At 41.2% G+C, this 24,932-nt stretch overlaps 1 protein-coding gene across 1 annotated transcript in view; it reads left to right on the top strand.

Moving 5' to 3' along the window:
- The first annotated feature begins 13,454 nt into the window (after positions 1 to 13,454).
- The window catches only part of LOC124546009 (odorant receptor Or2-like), a 52,285-nt gene continuing 40,807 nt past the window's right edge, over positions 13,455 to 24,932 (top strand). Inside the window, exons 1-2 of the mRNA XM_047124980.1 lie at positions 13,455 to 14,282; positions 24,286 to 24,385. Of these exons, the coding sequence (XP_046980936.1) occupies positions 13,510 to 14,282; positions 24,286 to 24,385 (873 nt within the window). The 5' untranslated portion in view covers positions 13,455 to 13,509. The remainder of the gene's footprint in view (positions 14,283 to 24,285; positions 24,386 to 24,932) is intronic.

Raw genomic sequence — 24,932 nt, 5'->3', positions numbered from 1 at the left:
GAGAATGGTTTATAATTATGAATCCCAGACAGCCTCCTAATTCCTCAGAGCTATAAGCTGTAGCTATAAATGTATTTCTCAGATGAAGTGGGCACTAGGAATTCTAATTACAGGCTTCACGTTTTGCTAATCACTTTCTGGTTGCCAATATTGTAGTTAGAGAGCCAGTGTTGAGAACAGCAAACAACAGCATTAAATAAATAAATAATACGAACATTATAATAACAATATTATTCCCCACCCCCCCCCCACCCCACATATGTTGCTAATCGGCTGGGAAAAATAAGGAACATTTTATGACAAATAATTCCACCCGCCGCCCCACACCAGGACCAAGAATTACGCTTAAAATAGCTATGTAACTTCCGGAAAACCATCTGAAAATGAGCCTGAAAAGTTCGAAAACCGGTTCGTGGAGTAAATAAATGTTTCAAAAAAGTGACGGGTTGCAGTTTTATGTATTTACATTGAATAAACAATTTCTTTTTATTTTTGAGCTTTTCCTCATTACAGAGGCTTGTCTCCAACATGATAATTTACTAGGGAATTACTGTACAAAGAATAAACGTTCTTAAACTACATTTTCAAAATATTCCTCCAGGTGTTTCGATCTTGTGTGTCTTCTTCTGCGCCCTTTCTCTTCATTGTGTGCTGTAGATTTTGGAGCCAATTGGTCATAGGTCGTCCTCTTCTTCTTCTCCCCTACAGGTCCCACTCCAGTACCAATTTTGGTAATCTACCTTCCTCCATTCGTCATACATGCCCATTCCACTGTAATTTCTTCCTATCCATTACGTGATATATACTTTTCTTTATTTCCATTCTCCTTATTATTTCGGTGTTCCTTGTCTTCTCTTTCCCGGAGAGTCTTGCCGATCGTCTCCAGAAGCCCATTTCTAGATCTTGTAATTTTTTAATCTGCTTCAGGTTAATTGTCCAGGTCTCCGTTCCATATAGAGCCACACTCTCAAATATAGATTTTATATTCATTTTTTAGTTCTGCTCATTACATTCCTGCTCCATAAGACTGAGTTAAGCATCCCAATGACCTCCCGTCCGCTACTAATTCTTTTATTGATTTCTGACTCTGATTTTCCCTCGATTTCTAAAATGGATCCTAAATAACAGAAAGTGCTCATCTTTTTTATTTTCTTTCCTTCAATGTATAGCTCATCTGAATCACTAGTCAAGTATTCTATTTTTTGGTAATTGATCTTCAAACCCCAAGTTCTTTATGCTACTGCTACTTGATTGCACATACAGTTAGCATCCTCCCCATCTAGTGCTACGACTACTTTATCATCAGCAAACAATCTCTTATTTCTAATCCCATACTATTACATTCACGAAACCATGCTGTAACGGTAATATCTATATAGGTTTTAAATAAATATGGTGACATGGGACAGCCCTATAAAAGGCCTTTACTTGTTCTAAATTCCTGTGAATGTTTATTACCAACTTTCACTTGGCAAATGTTATATTTGTACATCTGTTGTCTTACGTTAATCAAGGAAAGGTTTATTTTTCCCATATTTAGTGCTCTCCAAAGTAATTTTCTTCGAACAGAATCATACGCTTTTCTAGATCTGTTAAAATTAATCCAATATTTTTTGGTTTTTCCCCTTGTTTCTCCTAAATCTGTCGTAATGTGAAAACATGGTCTACACATGATCTCCCAGCAGTGAAACCACATTGTTCTTCTTCAGTTCTAAAATGTTTTCCAGTTTCTTTTTAGTTACTTTTGCAAAAATTCTCTTTAACGTGTCTGTAAGACAAATTCCCCGATAGTTGGAACATGTTTTGCGATCCCATTCCTAACTTCGCTCTTTCGGTACTGAATCTCCATGTATCATTTTGTTCAAGAGCCATGTTATCAGTTTCATAATTTCGTCACCACCATATTTCAGACACTCCATATTGATATTGCCTGGTCCCGGTGATTTACCATTATTTCCTGTTCTCAACGCCTGAAGTACTTCACTTTCTAAAATCTGGATCTCATCACCTTCATGTCCATTTTCTTCCACTGTTCCTTCTCCTAGATATTCTTCTCTGTCCTATTTAATAATTTTTGGAAATACTCTTCCCATTCCTTTACTGTTATCAGTTTGAGATTGTATTAGATATTTATATCCTGTCGAAGCCCTTTTAATGCTGACCATGCTTCTACTGCTTTCCCAAATCCTAGTTTGCTATTAACGTTGGCACATGTTCTTTCCCATGCTGCTGGCCGGGGTGGCCGAGCGGTTTAGGCGCTACAGTCTGGAACCGCACGACCGCTACGGTCACAGGTTCGAATCCTGCCTCGGGCATAGATGTGTGATGTCCTTAGGTTAGTTAGGTTTAAGTAGTTCTGTGTTCTAGGGGACTGATGACCTTAGAAGTTAAGTCCCATAGTGCTCAGAGACATTTGAACCATTTTTGCCATGCTTCATTTATTAAAGCACTTACGGATTCTAAAAAATCCTTATAGATGAGCTTAATCTCGTGCCTGATTGTTGTTTGCTGCCGTGCCGGCACAAACAGGGGAGTTGATCGGAGGGATGCATCAACCAGCACACTCTGCCACCTGTTGCCTCAGAGGAGACTTCCAAGTGCTCTATCGCTGAGGGAGCGACCATTCTGGTGTTCTGCCCTGGGACATCGTGACGACAACGTAGCACTATCCTCGCAGATTCCGGGTTGCTGCAGATCTCGTGCTGACCCACATCCCCACGTCCACCGCGAGACTACAAGAGACTGGTGAGCATGCTGTGCAGCACTGTATCATTAGGTGGGAGTTTGCCATTTCATAAGGGCACACCGACGGCACAGTGCAGTTACTTTCCAGTTACGCAGATAGATGCTTTTCAACCGACCACCGCACAGTAAAATTCAGATTCTTCGGGTCTGTTCACGTCATTGAGGGAATGTATAGCTTCATTATCGATTCCTGGACGTCACACTTGTGCTGATTGACAGTCTATCGTCTTAGTTTTGTATTGTCAATTTGTTAGTTTTCTTGTGTACAAAGTCGAACTTCTGTCATAAATCACCAGTATATTTTAGTTTGAATTTAAAGCAGGTAGTGTTTCCTTCATCCAACTTTCATCATAAGTTTTTTAAATGCAGTTGTTCATTAAATTTGTAGCAGTTCCGCAACTTAGGTCATCACGTCAGGACCAAATTTAAGATGGACTATTCCCGTTGTATTAAGTGTATCAATATTGGGTCTTAAGCGGTGTGTTGGCACCTAAATAGTCTCTCGCTCCACTAACGACTTGTAAGATTACAATTGCGGGGTACTGCAAATAAATCAAAAGATGACGTGCAGCTCGGCAATTCAACAACAGTTTCTGGGTAATATAATTAGGCGGCATTTTTTCCAGTTGTGTCACGTGTCAACTGCAACTGTGTAGGTGAAATATACTACTGATATCTACTGGCAACCTTAGCGAACAAAATCAGTGGTTTAATACACCTAATACCTCTGAGAGGCATTTGCACGAATCGTGTGACACGAAAGAACTCAAAAAAAAAGAGACAGATACCGTCGGATGTTCATCTAATTCTCAATTCCGGATAAGATGCCATTAAAGTACAGAAAGTACATAGAGACTGATTACAAGATATTGATATCAAGAACATTTCAAATAAAAAGCTTGTCTTTGGTTAATTTTCTATCATGTATCGAGATTACTGCTCGATAACGTCGACTTTCTGTCACGATATTGTAGCAGGCAACAAAATAATCATCTCCACAATAGTTCTATGACTGATGTTCACTCCTGTGAATTTTCTGAACATTTGCTTCTTCTCGATGTACTTACAGTTTTGATCGATTCATCTTGCTGGGTTTCTCTTTATTTTTATTTCGTTGCTGTTGATTGCTCTTATCGGAGATTCATTGTGTTGTATTCTTCGTTTATTAAATGGCTTCACTATTGAAAAGCGGCGACACTCTATTGGATACAAAACATTCAATGTTGTTCAGTGGTGTTCGCTGCTGCTAAGAGATTCCTCACTGGGTTGCTTTATCCTAGAGGTGTGTTGCAGCTTGCGTCTACTAGCTGTTCCTGCATTTCATCTTGTAGACTTCCTCACTACTCTTTTGGACTTTTTGCCTGGGGACGTTTTCTGTATTTGTATCGAATACTGGTGCACTAGCACACGCAAACAGACCTCAAATGCATGACTGTTATCTATCATGCTGAGCGACTGCTGTGACGCGAATCCACCTGGCGATATGGAATATTTGCCACCTAATGAACTGCTTGCCTCCGTAATTACAGCTAAGCAGTGAAATTAATCCGACTTATTAGCTCTGGACATGGCACTAAGCGTACAACTTTGCTTTTGAGAGTTTCAGAAATGACAGGATTAATGCCTTATCAGTAGTAATGTAATCTTTCTAATACACAAGATTTTCCGCAACAAATTATTGTCATAGATTTCTTGACAGAACTACCTCTTTATTCACACAAAGTAATGAGTGCTGTCGACAGGGGACCTAAAACTGATTCCATATTTCTCGGCTTCCAGAAGGCTTTCGATACCGATCCAGACAAGTAACTTACAATCAAATTGTGTGCCTATGTAGTATCGTCTCAGATGTGAGTGTGACCTAGCGATTTTCGGCTAGAAAGGCCACAGTTGTTAGAGTCATCAAGAAAAACGGAAATGGTATCTGACATTCTTTAATGAAGTGTTATGGCCTCTCTGCTGTTTCTTCTACATATAAGTGGTTTAGCAGAGAATCTGAGCAAAAATTTTGGGTAGTTTGCAGAGGATGTCGTCATTTGCTGCATAGTGAAGTCATCAGATGACCAAAAGCGATTGCAAAACGATTTAGCCGAAATATATGTATGATGCGAAAAGTGGCCATTGACCCTAAATAATGAAATGTGTGAGGTCATACACATGAATACTAAAAGAAATCCGTTAAATTTCAGTTACACGATAAACCACACAGATCTAATTGCTGTCAGTTCAACTACACTCCTGGGAATTACAATTACGAACAAATTAAACTGGAACGATCACATAGATGACGTTGTGGGAAAAGTGAACCAGGGCCTAGGTTTCATTGGCTAAACACTTAGAAGATGTAGAAAATACTGTCTACACTACGGTTTTCTGTCCTCTACTAGAGTACTGTTGTGTGGTATGGGCTCCTCAACATATAGGACTGACGAAGGACATTAAATAGATTCAAAGAAAGTCAGCTCGTTTTGAATTATGGCAAAAGAGGGGAGAGAGCGTCATCGATATGAATGACGCTTTGTGGTTGCAATTATCAAAACAAATGCGTTCATTGTTGTGGCGACATCTTTTCTGGAAATTTGGACTTCCGATATTCTTCCCCCAAAACTATAATATTTGGTTACCGTCAACCTACTTAAGGAGAAATGCTCATCGTGATAAAACAAAAACCAACAGGGCTCGCATGGAAAATTTAGCGTTGGTTATTCCCGTGCGATGTTCGAGAACGGAACGGTATGGATATATTGCGAAAATGCTTCGGTGAACCCTCTGCCAGGTACTTAAGTTTGAATTGCAGATGAAGATTTGATAGAGATGAACAGAAGGATTCAGCTCTATGAACGCTTATGCTGCCTCCACAGAGGAGGAGGAGAACAGTCAGAAGAAGAAGGAGTCGGTGAACATGAAGAAGTTGACCCCATTACAGTGGAAGAGCTTCAGAAATCCGTAGGAGACACTAAGAACTGAAAAACAACCGGAACGAATAAATATAAAGGTAGAGCTATTATTCCCTGGAGGCTGTTATAAATATTTAGCTAATGCTAGCAGAAAATAGAAATACGTGAAGATACGTGCAACAACATGAAAGAGCGGACTTAAAACAATTTCGGAAATTTTCATTAGTGAAGAAGAAACAATACTTAGAAAATGAAGAACAGTCACAGACAACGTATTTACTTTGCGTCAAGTAATAAAGAAAATATGAAATGTAACGTACATACACACGTAGATTTTATAGTTTAGATTGAAGCATGTGACAATGTGTACACAAAGAAGATTTCGACTGTAATGGAATGCAATACGTATCTCAGCAGCTTAGTAAATTCCAAAAGAAACCTTTACAAAGAATTAAAGGTTGTAATAAATCCAGGTGGAGCAAGAACAGAATAAATTTTAATAAACGTGTATGACAAGGGTGCCCAAAAATTGATATTAATGTAAATTATTGATATTAATGTAAATTAGAAGCAACACATGCAAAAAGGTGTTAAAATATCAGATGACAACATGTTAAACGTTTTACTTCTTGCAGACGACCTCTCGAAAATTACAAGAAAAAAAAGACGACTTACAACGTGCACTGAACCAAATTGTAAGTAATAAGACGTTGAGATTTCGAAAACCAAAGCTAGAGAGATGAATTTCTGGGGCGAACATCTGGTCAGATCTAAAGTCGTTTTCTATAATTTGACTATAGAACAAGTGTCGAGAAAAAGAAGAAAAAGAACACAACGAGAGCAAAGCCCGGAACTTGCTATTTTAAGTGTTTCTTTAAATGAAATGTTCGAAAAACGTCCTAATCGTTAAGGATCACACATATTTCAGTAAGAGCTACTACTACTATTAGTGAGAGTGAGAATAAGCTATATCTGGGAGGAGGGGATCATGAAACGGCGCAGGGAAGAGGAGAGCCAGAACACCAGTAACAACTGTAACCCCTTCATTTACAGAACCGAAACCCCTTGCCGACTCTGAAGCTGGCTGCACGACTGAAAACACCAACAACAACACTGATGAGACGCAGAATGTGTGTGCAGACAATCCGATCTAATAAGTAACTGATTACCTGGAAGAAAATGTGAATGAACTTGTCAGATGAAACGGTACAGCTGAGCAAGAAATGCGCTCATGTGCGTTTACATCGAGAGACTACGACAGCGTTGTAGTAGTAGTATACTACCACTACCGCTACTAGAACTTCTGCTACTACTGTACATGAGATTATTCCTAATTAGTAGCGATTATCATAGCCAGCTTTGATTTTATCCATAATGTCAGAGCTGTTTATTGCCTGTTTGTTGCTCGTTATTTTATTCGTATTTGCTTCACTCAGTGGCGCCCTTTGCTGTTCAAAAACCATAAGATATGCTCAGTCTACATTGCTAACTGTTTCTATATGAAACTTTTGCATTAATACGTACTGAATCGCAATCGAGAAATTTTTTGGGAAACTAAGAGGCAAAGTAAATTATAACACTTTTAGAAATGAAAGCTTCTGAAAATGTGATACTAATTTGTATGATCAGTTTGAGAGAGAACGCACATTAGTACGAAGATCAGTACGTTTTATAATTTTCACCACAATTATTCTCTTATGGCGACTTAATCGCAGAGGACAATACCCGTAATTCATGTCTTTCTTGAACAATATCTCAAGATAGAGTAACTATTTATTTCGTCTACCTCTATGAGACAGAAGTCGGTGACCAAAATTATATGCAAATGGTAGACATTTAAATTAAACTCGCTGGTCTCTGGTGTACGAAGCATACTCAGCTAAACCAGAGATGTAATTTTTTACATTTTAAAGTCTCGTATTTTAAATAATATTTAATTGAGGCACAACATCACCAGATCACAAGATATTTCTGAAAAATCATTGACAGCCGTAACAGTTTTCTGTAACTTCTCTTACCACGTTGCTAAACGGTAAGATACGAACTCAGTAGGAGCGTTATGTGAATTACAACCCGGAAGAAAAATGTGAATATATATATATATACATATATATATATATATATATATTTCTACCTTGGAAAACTTTACAGTAACTACAGACTCGCTGATCGTATGCATGAAAACTTCGTTATGTGTAGTCATCAAAACATGAAAGACGTTACAGTTACATACAAGAAACCATAACAGGAGGGAATGCTATCACCCAAACAAGTAGCTGCGGATATTTTCTTTTTTCAAATTGTAAATATAACTAATTGTGTTACGGAAGGGAAAACATTAGGTTCCAAAATGCGTAGAATATGAAGATAATGAATTTTTGAACATTTCACACAGTGTCTACTCCAACATTCGTCTTACTATACTTTCCAACAGTCTTTTACAGTTTTTAGTTATTCTTGACCAAACCATCCTACAGCAGTAACAGATAACCGAGACAATACATTATTGACATGTTAAATAATACGTTGTATTTTACATGGTAAGAAAAATGTTTTTCACTGGGGTTCTTAAGTATTCAAATTCCTAAATTAGTCCAGAAAATAGCAGCCTAAAGAGCCTTGTTATTTGCTCTGACGAAGTCGTCTAAGGTGCACGGTTCAACCAACATTCTGTTCTTAGATAATTAACTACTTTCCAAGTCGTATAAGGGGGTTCTGAACCCCAGAAATTTCTCCTTCGGGTCGTCTCATGAGCCTACTGCTGACGAAAGAAACCACAGTTCTGCTCGGCACTCCTTAGGTGGAAACGGGGTTGCTTTGACTGATTGTAGAAGAGTCATTTTCAGTGGCTGAGAAAAATGTCTAAACCTAGGTTGTCTGCGATCTGTCTCCTGCTTTCACGTTACAAGCTCTGCAGCCGTTCTTCTCCTTACTTATGGCGGAGCTATGCCCTTAAGCTGACAGATCAGATTTACAGGGGTGGGGCATGACGTCCTTTGATGATAAATCCTGTCTCGTTCAGGGCTACATCTACCTGCGTTGCAAGAGTAGAGTTCCGCCAGACAAGGGGCCGCATATTTCGCAGCGGAAAACACACAGTACAAAAAAGACTTACGAACGACTGTGGGTTGCGCTCCCCAACTGCTGTTTGTCAGATTTCGTATTATGTTGTTACAAGAGCGTACTTACACGTTTCTACTCATACAGCGTTCGTTTTAGTAAACGGTGTGATCAAGCTTGACTCCCAGGTATTTCTCGAAAGAGCAATGTGAGAGGCTACATACTTTCCATTTCACAGTAACGCTTGAATAGTGAAGGGGTGAGGAGTGTTACATTGTTACTAAACCATTGTAATTTTTACTACTCCATATTTTATTCAGAAGAAGGAATAATTTATAGTTTTTGCACTAGCTAATTAAAATGGTATGTCACATACAAAATAAGTTCAAAACGTCCAGTTTTACGCCATACACTGACAATATTAGATTGGCGGTACTCGCTTATTGGAAGCAATTGCAATCGTAAGTTTTATGAGAGTTCAGCGATCTAGGTTTAAGTTCTCTCTTTCCATTTCTGCTGCTCAAATGGAAACTACAGACTTGTGTTAATTAGGTTTGGGCTTTAGGAGCTAACTATTCCAATAATGCTACTAAGTTCTCAAGCACTGTCGTCAGATTTTTTAGTCTTTTACGAAGCCAAGCATCATTTGACAATACTTTCAACTGAACCGAAAATTAACTTCACGAAACGTTCCACCCAGAATATAGGATACATGAACTACGAAATACAATGAACAGCAAAATTTAAGTTATTGCACGTGTAAGCGAATCACATGTTCAGTAACGCATCATTAACTTCATCACGTCCACTGATATCTACAAAATCTGCAGCTATACAACTACTCGCTAATTGATTTTGCGATTGACAATATTAATCAAGTTAGAAAAACTTCAGGATTCCCACTCAGTGTACGAAAGACGGAGGAAAAATCCGTATGTTACGATCACAGCCGTAAGTTATGTAGAAATAAAAGTGCAACGCAACTTTTTAATAGTTTCCTGTCATGAAGGCTGTTAGGAGGTCTGGAAAAAATTTGTTGACATTGGAAATAAATTACACAGGTAAAGCTGTCCTGCCATGAAGGCTGTTAGGAAGTCTGGAAAGAATTTGTTGACTTTGGAAATAAATTACATAGGTAAAGGTGTTTTTATTTTCGTTTCTAGCTGTTGCGAAACGAAGTGAATCAGGTGTCAACTTCAGCAACCTTGTAGTTTTGTTTCCATGGCTTTTAAAAATCGGCATTGGTACGCAGTACTCTTTTGAACGGTTTATCGCCAACGAACATTCATCCAAAGCTTGAGAAATTTTGATAATGAGGCTACTACTTAATTTTTAATCATTAATGGTTAACTGAATTAAAGCTTGTCTGTACTTCTATTTAAAATGTTCTTCGGCAAGGACGTGCCAAAACTGCAACTACTAATGAAATCAAGGAAGTCAAAATTGTGGTTTTGCCTTATAGACGATTAAAAGTGCATGAAATAGGTTTTTAATAACAATACAATTTACTTTATTCGCCAATTTGTTGCTGTTTTAGCAGGTCGGGGTTTAGTGACTAGATATTGAGCGTCAGCGCCAGAGCGGAGTAAAGATCATTACTGTGGGCGGTGGAGTGGGCTCTTTCCTTGTCTCAGTGGGCGAGGTGTAAGTGAAATATTGGTGGTTCCACTAAGAGTCATTTATTATCCCAGCGTGCAGATTCCGGTGACAGCTGCTGCGGCGACGGCTCGTGTTGCAGCTGCACGCCGACGGCGTATTCTTCCGTTCACTACCGTACCCGTGACCCACTGCGGCGGCGGCGTGGCCTTCTTCTTTTGAACTCGCGCGTTGTGCATTAACAAGCGGCTACGGCGTGACGCGGAGTGCTCGGTCCCGGAGTCGAACCAGCGACCGTCATGTTCGGCGCCTTCTGGCTGAGTTCATCAACCCCTAAATTCACAGTTAACCCATTTGGTGTAGCCCCAGTCCCTTCGTCCTCACGAGCCACCTGGGTAAGTACCAGTCGAACTTCTGTCTGGTAACAGCTGCGATGGCATCTTCTTCATTGATCTATTGGCGTGGTATCGACATCTCCTTCTGTCGAGTAGCATAGCGGCAAGTTTGCTGACTAACCATCAGTCCGTCCGTTCACGCGACGTTTCTTCTTGTCTTCTTTCTCCCATCGAAGGACCTTCCAATGGACCACCTCCGCCCGCATCTCGTGGTCGTGCGGTAGCGTTCTCGCTTCCCACGCCCGGGTTCCCGGGTTCGATTCCCGGCGGGGTCAGGGATTTTCTCTGCCTCGTGATGGCTGGGTGTTGTGTGCTGTCCTTAGGTTAGTTAGGTTTAAGTAGTTCTAAGTTCTAGGGGACTTATGACCACAGCAGTTGAGTCCCATAGTGCTCAGAGCCATTTGAACCATTTTTTTTTGGACCACCTCAAAAGACCACCTCACGCCAGTTGGTCGGAAGTATTTATTCGGTGTTTTAACCAATGTTGCTAAGTTTCTAGGGTGGCGACTGACTCTTCGGTCGTTCATCTATGCTTCTCACGTTGGACCGAGACGCGACCAATGTTGACACACGTGCCGGCTATCTATTGTTTAGTCTCTATGCTAGTGTGGTCGGGCATTGCCCTATCGTCTCCTCCAGATCGTCAGATACGTCACGCACGTATGCTGACAGTTCATGGAGCATTCAACACTGATTTGAGAACAGTGCTGGTTGTTGTTCTCCTTGGAAGCATTGCCCGTCTGTTCAGACGTTGATTTGCCGAAGTGCTGACTGCTGCTGTAAAAACTCGGCTGGTCATCGGCCTTCTCCAGTTGGGCAGAAACGTGACCAGTGTCACACACGAGCCGGCTTTTCTTGTCCGACTGCTGCCGCTTCCGAATATTAACTCTTAACGTGTTTTACTGCTTTGAGCAACCATAAATATTATTGACAATTATTATTATTTTTATTATTATTGTTGACTGTTATTATACACTCTACACTGTGGATAGAAACGAAAAAATAAGCAGGCAGTAGTAGGCGGTGATGTTACGGATAACAAACTGGATCCTTTTTTACGGTTTATTTGCAATGGATGAACAAAGAACTGGCAAAACGTATACTAGTTTTCTGGACCAATTTATGAAAAAATCATTAACTGAAAGAAAAAAAAGAATCATATTCCTCCAATCTAATGCACCTGCTCAAGAACGTCCACTGGGAAAGGCAAAGCTGGGGTATTTTAAGATGTTAACTATTTATTTATGCCTGTACCTAAAAAAATCGTGAGTGAAATATCTTTTGAATCTAGTGAGGATTTTATGGCAGCCGTAGACGGATATCTCTTAGATCTTCGTTAATCACACGTCAGGTACGGAATCTGCACGAAGGAAAATCGTTGGACAAATGCGTTCATCAAAGAGGGGATCATGAGAAAAATAATTTCTACTTCTACAAAAAATACATGTTATTTTTCTGATACGTAGCCAAATTTTTCACTTGCCCTCCTCTTACAAAACTGCGGGTTATAAAAAGGTGTCTAAATGTTTTATTTCTACTGTAATTTATAGCATCAGAAACTCTCTTTAAACAGCTGGTGTTAATCCCACTTGAAGCTACAATTACCAGACTTTTAAACTATGCTGTAGCCAACGATATGGTAAACCACTATGCATACGATCACTACGATTGCTAATCAAGAAAATTATAAACAACAAATTTGTCTTTATTTTGCATTCGACTTTGCATAAACTCAATTTGATATGAAATTTGTATTAAAGTCAACAAGGAGAACGTAGATGCAATGATAATCGATGTTCTTCACCTCGTCTACTTTGCAGCTTCTGCTCGCTACAAAGTAGTGAGTAATTATGTTTTTTTGGGTTGGCTTCACAGTCATGTACAACATTTTTGGACTAAAAATCCATCCTTAGTTATCTCTTTAATTCCATTCATTTCACCTGCGCTATTGATATTACGATGGTCATTTTCAAGTATAGAATTATATGACAATGCACACAAAAAATTCTAAAATTTTCTCGCGTACAAGTAGATTTTATATCGTAGTCACACATATTTTAAGCAATGGAATTCAACACAACTTAGGCATCATCTTCACAGTTTTCCGTAAATCAGTGTGCTACTGCGTACGGATTTATAATATAACACCAAATGAGAGAGGGACAATGGACAGTGAGTACTGCTGCCAAAGTATTAATGTTACGGCAGTAGTTGCCAATCCTTCATATAGCACACTGTTTTTTTTTTTAAGAAAATCTTAACGGTTTTATTTTATTTATGCAACTTTTTGTGGAGACATGCGTTTAATTAAGTAGCATCCTGACTTCCTTCTGGAAGCAAAAAACAGACGCAGGTAAATGTAGATATCCGAAAGAGGGGCATGCAATTTTCAAATACGTCGATTTATCGCTTTATAAATATAACAACTGATAAAGGAGAACTCCTATTACTTATTTCGACTGTCGGACTACGTTTGTTTACATTATGTAACTAAGGGGAGGGTAAAAGTCGAAGAAATTAAATAAGTCATATACTAAACGCTAGTGTGCTGCTGGATAATTTACATCTCATCTCTAACTCAGTAACTTGTGTCTCTCACCTGCTATGAATATATATACGCAGGCCTCTTTCAACTCGGTTGGATTAGGGCAGTGAGTGATCTGAAGTTTTCAACTGCATTTCGCACTCCGACTCGTCCGTCCCGCATCACTTACTCCAAGGCTGGCATCGAACTAAACAAGCGGAAGAGGCAGGAGTTGGGTTCTGTGCAGTTGGCTCGTAAAATTAATTCTGTGCACAGTGGACGGCGAGCGGGTATGGAAACGCCCTTCTCCTGGTCCTCCAGCGGAGGCGCGGTCCTCAGAGTGAACATGCGTCACCTGTCGCTCGTCGGAGTGTGGCCTTTGAGTACTTTCCGTCTTTACGAAGTCTACGTCATCATCGTTTTCGCTATGGGCGTCTGGAACTTCGTCGAAGGTTCGCTGTGTGTCTCCTACAGCTGGCGAGACCTCGAGGCCACAACACTGGTGGCGGCCAACATGTTCACCATGGGCTGCGGAAATGTCAAGATGCTGTTCTTCACTCGGGACCGACGGCGGTACAACTCTATGGCCCGGCGCGTCGACTCGCTGATATCGCTTCAGAGCGAGAGCTGCTCCAGCGATCCTGCGCTGGAGAAGATCGTCCAGACATCCCGCAGGCGGACTGCTCGCCTCACGCAGGGCATGCTGGTCTTCATGGCATCGCAAGGCCTGGTGTGGTTCCCCATGCCGCTTATCGGCCACCCAGGCGAGCGGCGCCTGCCGTTTGCGCAGCACCTCTGGGACAACAACACCGCCTACTACGAGCTGTCTTACACCGTCCAGTGCGTGGTAGGCTTGTGGATGGCCCAGATCAGTGTCGGCATGGACTGCCTGTTCGCGACGATCATGATACTGGTAGCGGCACAGCTGGAGGTCCTCGCTCTGAGGGTCGGGAAGCTGAGGGTAGACGAGAGTGGAAGAGGTGAAGGTCGCGAATCTTCCGTGGCTCACGACAAAATGTACAGAGACCTGTGTCGTTGTATCGAAAGCCATCAGGAAATACTCAGGTAGGTTACATTCAACTGAATTCGTTATGTATGTTACGTGGGGGATTTTATAGCCTATACTACTGTGCGTTGTGTCAAACTGCGTTACAAACTATAGTGGAAAATCGCGAAATAGAAACGAGACTTTGTTTAAATTCAACAACATTGTAAGTCACATTGCAAAGATAGGAAAAAAGAAAAATGTGCAGCTGTTTCTCTACATTCACACAAGACTATAAAATCATTCTGTAATCCCCGTCCCCGTTATAAAGCGAAATCATGACTATGATCGTGTGCGCCTAATACAAAAAATAAATTTTGACTAGGTAATCGTTACTGAAGAATGAGTACCGGTTATTGGGGAGACATGTAACAAGTTATCCCTACGAACAACTTATTCCACTTCCTCTACTCTCAGCTTATTTTGTTTTCATTAATATACATAAAACAATGCAGTCTCACATATAAAGTGCGAAACAACAGGAGACCCACGTAACTCAAATATCAGCAACAATCTCAAACGAAACATTTTACAAATAATCAACAAGGTCGCCAGCCCAATTGGGTAATCTCTGTTCAATAGCTAAAAGATAATGAGAACACCACTGATCCTGTATCAGTTTAACTGCACGTATGACTACCGAAGATTCGCACACACGTTTCCACCAGTATAACACGATACAAAGTTCAAATGGCTGTGAGCACTATGAGACTAAACTTCTGAGGTCATCAGTCCCCTAGAACTTAGAACTACTTAAACCTAACCAACCTAAGGACACACACATCCATGCCCGAGGCAGGATTCGAACCTGTGACCGTAGCGTTCGCGTGGTTTCAGACTGAAGCGCCTTAGAACCGCTCGGCCACTCCGGCCGGTCGATACAAAGTAATAATGGGAAATGTAAGCAGTTGTGATGGTTAATAAAATCCAAACGCAGTAATCTAGAATAATAATAAACTCTCCTAACTGAATGATGAATTTGGAGGCAACTTTTACTATCATAATAATTACGTAACCTCGCAGTAATGTTTGCCTACAAGAACGAAGTTTCTGGAATTTGCAAGCTAAGCACGTTGAAGTGCTGTAATTAACTTGGAAATCACTGACATGAATAACTAACCAATGACCTTCAACATATCTGATACACCGTAATACGAGTCAAGCCAACACAAAATACCACTCTGATAATTATCGTTAAGCAAAGAGGGGGATAATTTGAAGCTTGACTTACAATGTTGGTTTACTAGAAAAATGGTATTTAAGTTAGCTTTGATTTATCTTAACTTGGATTTCTAGAATGAACTTAACCTCTGATTATTACCATAGAACAGAGCAGTTAATTTACTGAGGCGTCTTTTATATTTAGTCTCTGACAAACGTTACCACATTTCCCTAAAATTCCGTTACAGCATTACCTTAGTACTATTACATCATATTACAGAAGTAATTTACTTAGGTTACCAAAACATATTCCATTTTCAACTTAAAAATAATAGTTTAAGTTTTACGTAAAGATAATCACATCATATTCACAATAAACGAAATTTGCAAAAACAAAACTCGTGCAGTTTTTTGCGTGATCTTATTTATTCACTAAGCCATATTCTATCAAAACACATAAAACTATTTCTCAAAGCATATATAATAACATCATCACAACTGAGTGTAAGTGTCCTTCAAATCAACTCGGTGAAACGTTATATAATGTGAATAAGCACCAGTTTCATTTACAAAAAGAATATCCGTAGTTTGTAATCGGTTTGTGATGCTAATCACAGCTTCATGTTCCTATTACATATACAAAACCTGTGTAGTATTGTCATGAATGTATAATAAAAACATTATTTACAAGGAATACTCAGATACTTTTACCGCGAAATCTGTAACGTCTGAGAGTATTATAATAATTAAAGTTTCTATAGCATAAAATTTTCTTAAATTATCTTCAAGAAATGAGTACGCACATATACTAACATAACTGGCAGGCTTCGAGGGCAGGTCTTAGAAAAGTGTCGACGCCTCAGCTAGACAACGTGTCATGTGACACCATGTATGGAACATCCCTTTTTAAGCGGCATCCAGCTCATGAAATACACTCCTGGAAATGGAAAAAAGAACACATTGACACCGGTGTGTCAGACCCACCATACTTGCTCCGGACACTGCGAGAGGGCTGTACAAGCAATGATCACACGTACGGCACAGCGGACACACCAGGAACCGCGGTGTTGGCCGTCGAATGGCGCTAGCTGCGCAGCATTTGTGCACCGCCGCCGTCAGTGTCAGCCAGTTTGCCGTGGCATACGGAGCACCATCGCAGTCTTTAACACTGGTAGCATGCCGCGACAGCGTGGACGTGAACCGTATGTGCAGTTGACGGACGTTGAGCGAGGGCGTATAGTGGGCATGCGGGAGGCCGGGTGGACATACCGCCGAATTGCTCAACACGTGGGGCGTGAGGTCTCCACAGTACATCGATGTTGTCGCCAGTGGTCGGCGGAAGGTGCACGTGCCCGTCGACCTGGGACCGGACCGCAGCGACGCACGGATGCACGCCAAGACCGTAGGATCCTACGCAGTGCCGTAGGGGACCGCACCGCCACTTCCCAGCAAATTAGGGACACTGTTGCTCCTGGGGTATCGGCGAGGACCATTCGCAACCGTCTCCATGAAGCTGGGCTATGGTCCCGCACACCGTTAGGCCGTCTTCCGCTCACGCCCCAACATCGTGCAGCCCGCCTCCAGTGGTGTCGCGACAGGCGTGAATGGAGGGACGAATGGAGACGTGTCGTCTTCAGCAATGAGAGTCGCTTCTGCCTTGGTGCCAATGATGGTCGTATGCGTGTTTGGCGCCGTGCAGGTGAGCGCCACAATCAGGACTGCATACGACCGAGGCACACAGGGCCAACACCCGGCATCATGGTGTGGGGAGCGATCTCCTACACTGGCCGTACACCACTGGTGATCGTCGAGGGGACACTGAATAGTGCACAGTACATCTAAACCGTCATCGAACCCATCGTTCTACCATTCCTAGACCGGCAAGGGAACTTGCTGTTCCAACAGGACAATGCACGTCCGCATGTATCCCGTGCCACCCAACGTTCTCTAGAAGGTGTAAGTCAACTACCCTGGCCAGCAAGATCTCCGGATCTGTCCCCCATTGAGCATGTTTGGGACTGGAAGAAGCGTCGTCTCACGCGGTCTGGACGTCCAGCACGAACGCCGGTCCAACTGAGGCGCCAGGTGGAAATGGCATGGCAAGCCGTTCCACAGGACTACATCCAGCATCTCTACGATCGTCTCCATGGGAGAATAGCAGCCTGCATTGCTGCGAAAGGTGGATATACACTGTACTAGTGCCGACATTGTGCATGCTCTGTTGCCTGTGTCTATGTGCCTGTGGTTCTGTCAGTGTGATCATGTGATGTATGTGACCCCAGGAGTGTGTCAATAAAGTTTCCCCTTCCTGGGACAATGAATTCACGGTGTTCTTATTTCAATTTCCAGGAGTGTACATCAATGTTGCTAGATGCTCGCGAACCGTTCGCAACTGCTTAGAGGATGCTAGTTTTAGATCCCACACGACTGTTAGTAAAGATTTTCGTCGTTAGAACCATACAATTTAAATCTAACTGGATTTCACAAACTGAAATACCCCTTGATAGGAAGAATGATTTTTACTACTTAACAGGAAATATGTGTCTCACAAAATCGGTAACAAAAAAAAGAAACTGAATGAATTTTGCCTCTATGGCAAAAAGGCAGGTACGTAATACATTAGTACAATGAACAACCTGAAAAATAATTCACTTAACATCCTCATAATAGAATTCCATAAAAGTGCGTGAGTTGTGTAAATAAAAAGTTAATGCTAGTGATAAGCTTAAAATTTACAAATACTTTTAGTTAATTAATCTATTAAATCCTTAATACATACGTTTCTGGAATATTCCAGGCATACATTTATATCGCAGTTCACACACTTATATGCAGTGCTAATGTTATTCTGGTAAGGACAAACTCTGCACTTATCACCTAAACTTTAACAGCCCTTTTTATATCCGGTATTCCCCATATTATGTTATCATGGTATACACGTTTAGTTTTAGTTGGTTATTTTGATTCCACATAAAATCCACTTTTCCTTTGTGAACAAAAGGAAGTGAAATATTGTTATTTTCTTGGTCATACGTGCAGGAAAAGTCAACACCTGAAACAGTCTTGTTCATCAGAGGGGAGACCTAAAGGGAGCTTTTTCAGAAGAAAATAGGGGATCACAATCGTAAAAGTCAAAAAACAAACATCTATATCTATTTCCTGTCCATCTACTTCTTCCTGTATCCCAGCATATTTGTGTTTACAGTTTGGATCTTACTTCAATACTACTATTCGTCTTCTTTTTCGTGACGTAGATGGAACCTACTCCATTTTTTACCACCTGAGTAATATATTTAAAAAATGCTAGGCCTTGTTAAGTAAATGAATGTCTAACAGAAACGAAAATTAGCTGCATCTAACTCCTCTCACTAGAAATAAAAATATTACTTTTGAAACTATTCTAGGAGGTTCCACGATTGCAGTCGGATCAAGAACTCAACATGATCCGGCTGCAATCCCACAAGCTCATAGAATATTCAGTAAGCACAAAATAAAAGTGCATGCATGTCTGTAAGGTATATACTTCCTTTTAAGGGATTCTTTGAATTTGCTATCTTGTTTGCAGCTTAAAGAGCTGCCGTATGTGTTAAAACAATAACTGTCGCCTTGGAAATTTTCAGGTTGATTATTATGTGTCGCACCGTTTTATTCAGGACTGTGAATTCACGATTTTGATTGCGAAAAGCCGATGGGATGCAGTTCCGCGATCGGCGGATGAAAGTGATTTTGAAACTATTTTAAAATTATTTACGAAACATTGATGACAGAATTTTGTGTGTAAGAAACGTCGTCATTGCTCGCTTACGAATTTCGTGTACTCGGCCTGTGATACAAAAGATAACAGTACTACCCGGAAAACCATATTCCAAGCAGGACAGATCCACGGATAATTCATGACTGGAGTAGCTACAATAACTCAGGGGCCAGCATCAACGACCTGTTATCGACATCACAACACAACAACGTGGTTTAAGCCTTCCACCCGGGTCAAAACCAGAGGACCACGACTTTTCTGGAGAATAGAAATCTATTCCGCAGGACATCAAAAGCAGATTCGCTATGGCAAAAAAGGCATTTCTGGCCAAGAGAAGTCTATTAATATCAAATACCGTCCTTAATTTGGGGAAGAAATTTCTGAGGATGTACGTCTGGTGTACAGCATTGTATGGTAGTGAAACATGGACTGTGGGAAAACCGGAACAGAAGAGAATCGAAGCATTTGGGATGTGGTGCTATAGACGAATGTTGAAAATTAGGTGGACTGATAAGGTAAGGAATGAGGAGGTTCTACGCAGAATCGGAGAGGAAAGGAATATGTGGAAAACACTGATAAGGAGAAGGGACAGGATGATAGGACATCTGCTAAGACATGAGGGAATGTTTTCCATGGTACTAGAGGGAGCTGTAGAGGGCAAAAACTGTAGAGGAAGACAGAGATTGGAATACGTCAAGCAAATAATTGAGGGCGTAGGTTGCAAGTGCTACTCTGAGATGAAGAGGTTAGCACAGGAAAGGAATTCGTGGCGGGCCGCATCAAACTAGTCAGTAGACTGACGACCAAAAAAAAAAAAAAAAAAAAAGGAATCAGTATGGGTTTCGAAAAAGACGATCGTGTGAAACCCAGATCGCGTCCACGAGACTCAGAGGGCCATAGACACGGGTTCCCAGATAGATGCCGTGTTTCTTGACTTCCGCAAGGCGTTTGATACAGTTCCTCACAGTCGTTTGATGATCCAAGTAAGAGCATATGGACTATCGGACCAATTGTGTGATTGGATTGAAGAGGTCCTAGATAACAGAACGCAGAATGTCATTCGCAATGGAGAGAAGTCTTCCGAAGTAAGAGTGATTTCAGGTGTGCCGCAGTGGAGTGTCGTAGGACCGTTGCTATCACAGTATACATAAATGACCTTGTGGATAACATCGGAAGTTCACTGAGGCTTTTTGCGGATGATGCTGTAGTATATCGAGAGGTTGTAACAATGGAAAATTGTACTGACATGCAGGAGGATCTGCAGCGAATTTACGCATGGTGCAGGGAATGCCAATTGAATCTCAATGTAGACAAGTGTAATGTGCTACGAATACATAGAAAGAAAGATCCCATATCATTTAGCGACAATATAGCAGGTCAGCAACTGGAAGCAGTTAATTCCATATATTATCTGGGAGTAGGCATTAGGCGTGATTTAAAATGGAATGATCATATAAAATTAATCGTCGGTAAAGCAGGTGCCACACTGAGACCATTTGAAGAATCCTAAGGAAATGTTGTCCGAAAACAAAGGAAGTAGGTTACAGTGCACTTGTTCGCCCACTGCGTGAATACTGCTCACCGGTGTGGGATCCGTACCAGACAGGGTTGATAGAAGAGATAGAAAAGATCCAACGGAGAGCAGCGCGCTTCGTTACAGGATCATTTAGTAATCGCGAAAGCGTTATGGAGATGATAGATAAACTCCAGTGGAAGACTCTGCAAGAGAGACGCTCAGTAGCTCAGTAAGGGCTTTTGTTGAAGTTTCGAGAACATACCTTCACCGAGGGGTCAAGCAGAATATTGTTCACTCCTACGTATATCTCGCGAAGAGACCATGAGGATAAAATCAGAGAGATTAGAGCCCACACAGAGGCATACCGACAATCTTTCTTTCCACGAACAATACGAGACTGGAATAGAAGGAAGAACCGATAGAGGTACTCAAGGTACCCTCCGTCACACACCGTCAGGTGGCTTTCGGAATATGGATGTAGATGTAGATAAACCTAACACAGATAAGATGCAACGCCAAGCGCTCTACCTTTATAAAGCTTCAAAGCTTCTCACGTAATTTCAACAGTAATTTTTTTCTCTTTTGTGACGAACTATTCAAAATAATCGCATTCTTAGAAAATAAAAGCAATTTTAGTGAAGTTTTCGAAATTGTTGATCCCACCATAGACACTAGTCAATTCTATTTGCTACCTTTCTTTTTCTCTTTTGTTTTATTGTAGGTATTATTGCATGTGTTTTACACTATGTGTTCAAAAGTAACCGGACACTTGGATGAAAATGACTTACAAGTTTGTGGCACCATCCATTGGTAATGCTGGAATTCAGTGTGCTGTTGGCTCACCCTTAGCCTTGATGACAGCTTCCACTCTTGCAGGCATACGTTCAGTCAGGTGCTCGAAGGTTTCTTGGGGAATGCCAGCCCATTCTTCACGGAGTGCTGCCCTGAGGAGTGGTATGGATGTCGGTCGGTGAGGTCTGGCACGAAGTCGGCGTTCCGAAACATCCCTAAGGTGTTCTAAAGGATTCAAGTCAGGACTCAGTGCAAGCCATTCCATTACAGGGATGTTATTGTCGTGTAACCACTCCGCCACAGGCCGTGCATTATGAACAGGTGCTCGATGGTGTCAAAAGAAAGATGCAATAGTCATCCCCGAATTTCTCTTCAACAGTGGGAAGCAAGTAGGTGCTTAAAACATCAATGTGGGCCTGTACTGTGACAGTGCCACGCAAAACAACAAGGGCTGCAAGCCTCCTCCATGAAAAACGCGACCACACCGTCAACATCACCGCCGCCAAATTTTATTGTTGGCACTACACACACTGGGAGATGACGTTCACTTGGCATTCGCCATACCCACACTGTGCCATCGGATCGTCACATTGTGTACCGTGATTCGTCACTCCACACAACGTTTTTCCACTGTTCAATCGTCCCATGTTTACGCCCCTTACAACAATCGAGGCATCGTTTGGCATTTACTGGCGTGATGTGTGGCTTATGAGCAACCGCTCGATCATTAAATCCAAGTTTTTTCACCTCCCGCCTAACTGTCATAGTACTTACAGTGGATCCTGATGCAGTTTGGAGTTTGTGTGTGATGGTCTGGGTAGATGTCTGCCTATTACACATTACGAGCCTCTTCAGCTGTCGGCGGTCTCTGTCAGTCAACAGTCGAGATCGGCCTGTACGCTTTGGTGTTGCACGTGTCACTTCACGTTTCCACTTCATTACCACATCGGAAACCGTGGACCTCGGGATGTTTAGGAGTTTGGAAATTTCGTGTACAGACGTATGACACAAGTGACACCCAATCACATGACCACGTTAGAAGTCCGTGAGTTCCGCGGAGCACCGTTTTCTGCTCTCTCACGATGTCTAATGACTGCTGAAATCGCTAATATGGTGTACCCGGCAGTAGGTCGCTGCACAATGCACCTAATATGAAAAACATATGCTTTTGGGGATGTACGGATACTTTTGATCGCCGCTAGTGGATTTGCAGTCTATTATATTGAGCGCTTCAGTCGTTGCTAACCGTGTGTCTACATAATATAAGGTCATCTAAAGTATTACGCCGGAGCCACGGTACCCCCTAAGGGCCGGCTACCCATATTACAGCACAGAGGATGAGGTTATCCATGTACAAGACGTACCAAAGCACCATGATAAACACCAGCTATTAACATACAAGATAACGGAAACAGACATTCAGAGCACTATTTCCTGCAGGGGGAGCTCGAGCCACGGCCTGCAGGAAGTATCACTACTCCAAAACCTGATATGCTGGAGACAGCTATTAGGAGCTAGAACCATACCTGTAGTTCAGTTCACTCTGGATGCCGACCTCGTGTACTTCTACCGCTAAAGATTACGTTTTCGTCTCTGAATTCGACTCTTACTAGTGTGTGTGTGTGTGTGTGTGTGTGTGTGTGTGTGTGTGTGTGTGTGTGTGCGTGTGTGTGTGTTACCACATACATTTGTGGAAAATTGGAAGTGAACTTTTGTTTGCCTCAATTAGAAGACTTTTACTTTCATCGTTATTTTTACCTTTTAGTTTGTTATTCAGTCATCAAACTTGTGAACTTATCTCAATAAAAGTTGTGTTTGAGAAAAATTGCATATTGTCAGTCACAACATAATGGTGTAACCATTCTTTCCCACAAGACATCCCGGCGGGTGTGGGCGAGCGGTTGTAGGCGCATCAGGCCGGAACCGAGCGACTGCTACGGTCACAGGTTCGAATCCTGCCTCGGGCGTGGATGTGTGTGATGTCCTTACGTTAGTTCGGTTTAAGTAGTTCTAAGTTCTAGGGCACTGATGATCTCAGATGTTAAGTCCCATAGTGCTCAGAGTCATTTGAATCATTTGAATTATAAGATATAAATTCGTGAGTTCGTGGTTGATCGCGTCACGTGACTCGCATGGTATGCCTCCATAGCAAACGACGAAGTATTCACAGGGTTCCAGTCACCTGCATAGCGACAATGTTCCTACTCAACATTCTATTAATTGTAAAGTATGGTTATAACGGAGTAATTTCGAACATCCACTGAAAAGTTAAATTAAGTACGACAGAAAACCGAATATTAGCTCCTGTTTTTGACAAACCCTTGAATCGGGATTTCCTTTCAAACAGCACTGCGCCGATATAAGCCGACCATATTTCCTCGACCATGCGCAGGAAGTGCCATGACAATACCTAGCAACATCTATAGGTACCTTTTTCGTAGCTACAGGTGACAAAAGAAATCGGCTTTCAATGTGTGTGTCGACAGATGAAATTTAACTTGGCGTTATCTGCTACCAGAAAAGAGTATGACGGACTTTGACATAAAAAGTCTGGCCAGTTCCTTTTTGTAACATATTTTTGGAATAATGTTTATTAGGTGAAGTTGTAATGAAAGTTAATTTAAAAATTGCGTTTCTATACTAGAATCAAAAGTTGTTTACATTGTGTAAATCGCTATTTTGATTAGATTAAGAGAGTCTCTGAGTTTAAGTGCTAAAGTTTTTCATCTGAAGGACGATGTCTGTTGACGATAAGAGCCTTGAAATTAACTGACTTACTAAATTGCTTCTCCTGTTACAGGTTCGTCAGGTACCTAAATAGTGTGATGAGCCCAATAGCTATGACGCAGTTTGTCTTCAGTGTTCTCGTCGGCTGCTTGGTGCTCTTCCAGGCAACATACGTAAGGTCTTCCATAATCTTCAGTATTATCTACAGCTACAGTAATGAACAGCTGACGTAGATATATTTAGTTGCGAGTAGCGCCCGGTTTCTCACTGATGACGGCTGCTGCACTTTCTATAAAAGTTTCTGGATCTTTCTTATTAACTGAATAAAAGTGGTATCTGATACAGACAAGGTTTTTTTATTATAAAAGCTGCTTGTCTACGTCATAAAGTAAACACAAGTTACACACTGTAATTTTTTCTTAGAAATTATGACAGTTTGAGTAAAATATACACACACATATCTCCTGCTTTTATTAACTGTCTCATGTTTGCATCTTACTGGTAAATATCGTCTTCAGTGATAGTGAGAAGCTTAGAAAAATCTCTTCCATTGAAATGAAATTACGAAACGAATCACAGTCTTGAAGTTTATGTGACGAACCCAAAACATATAATAGCAAGCTTAGTAAAAAATATAAAAGAATAACAATCACCGCCCAAGAAAGTTATATATTACATCAGAGTGATGGTAGTCAATGCAATATCGAGAATATATACATT

The sequence above is a fragment of the Schistocerca americana genome, chromosome 8 (genome assembly GCF_021461395.2).
Source record: "Schistocerca americana isolate TAMUIC-IGC-003095 chromosome 8, iqSchAmer2.1, whole genome shotgun sequence".
In the NCBI taxonomy this organism is placed as follows: domain Eukaryota; kingdom Metazoa; phylum Arthropoda; class Insecta; order Orthoptera; family Acrididae; genus Schistocerca; species Schistocerca americana.
The sequence above is the reverse complement of the archived record's forward strand: the minus strand, read 5'-3'. Positions and strand labels throughout refer to the sequence as shown.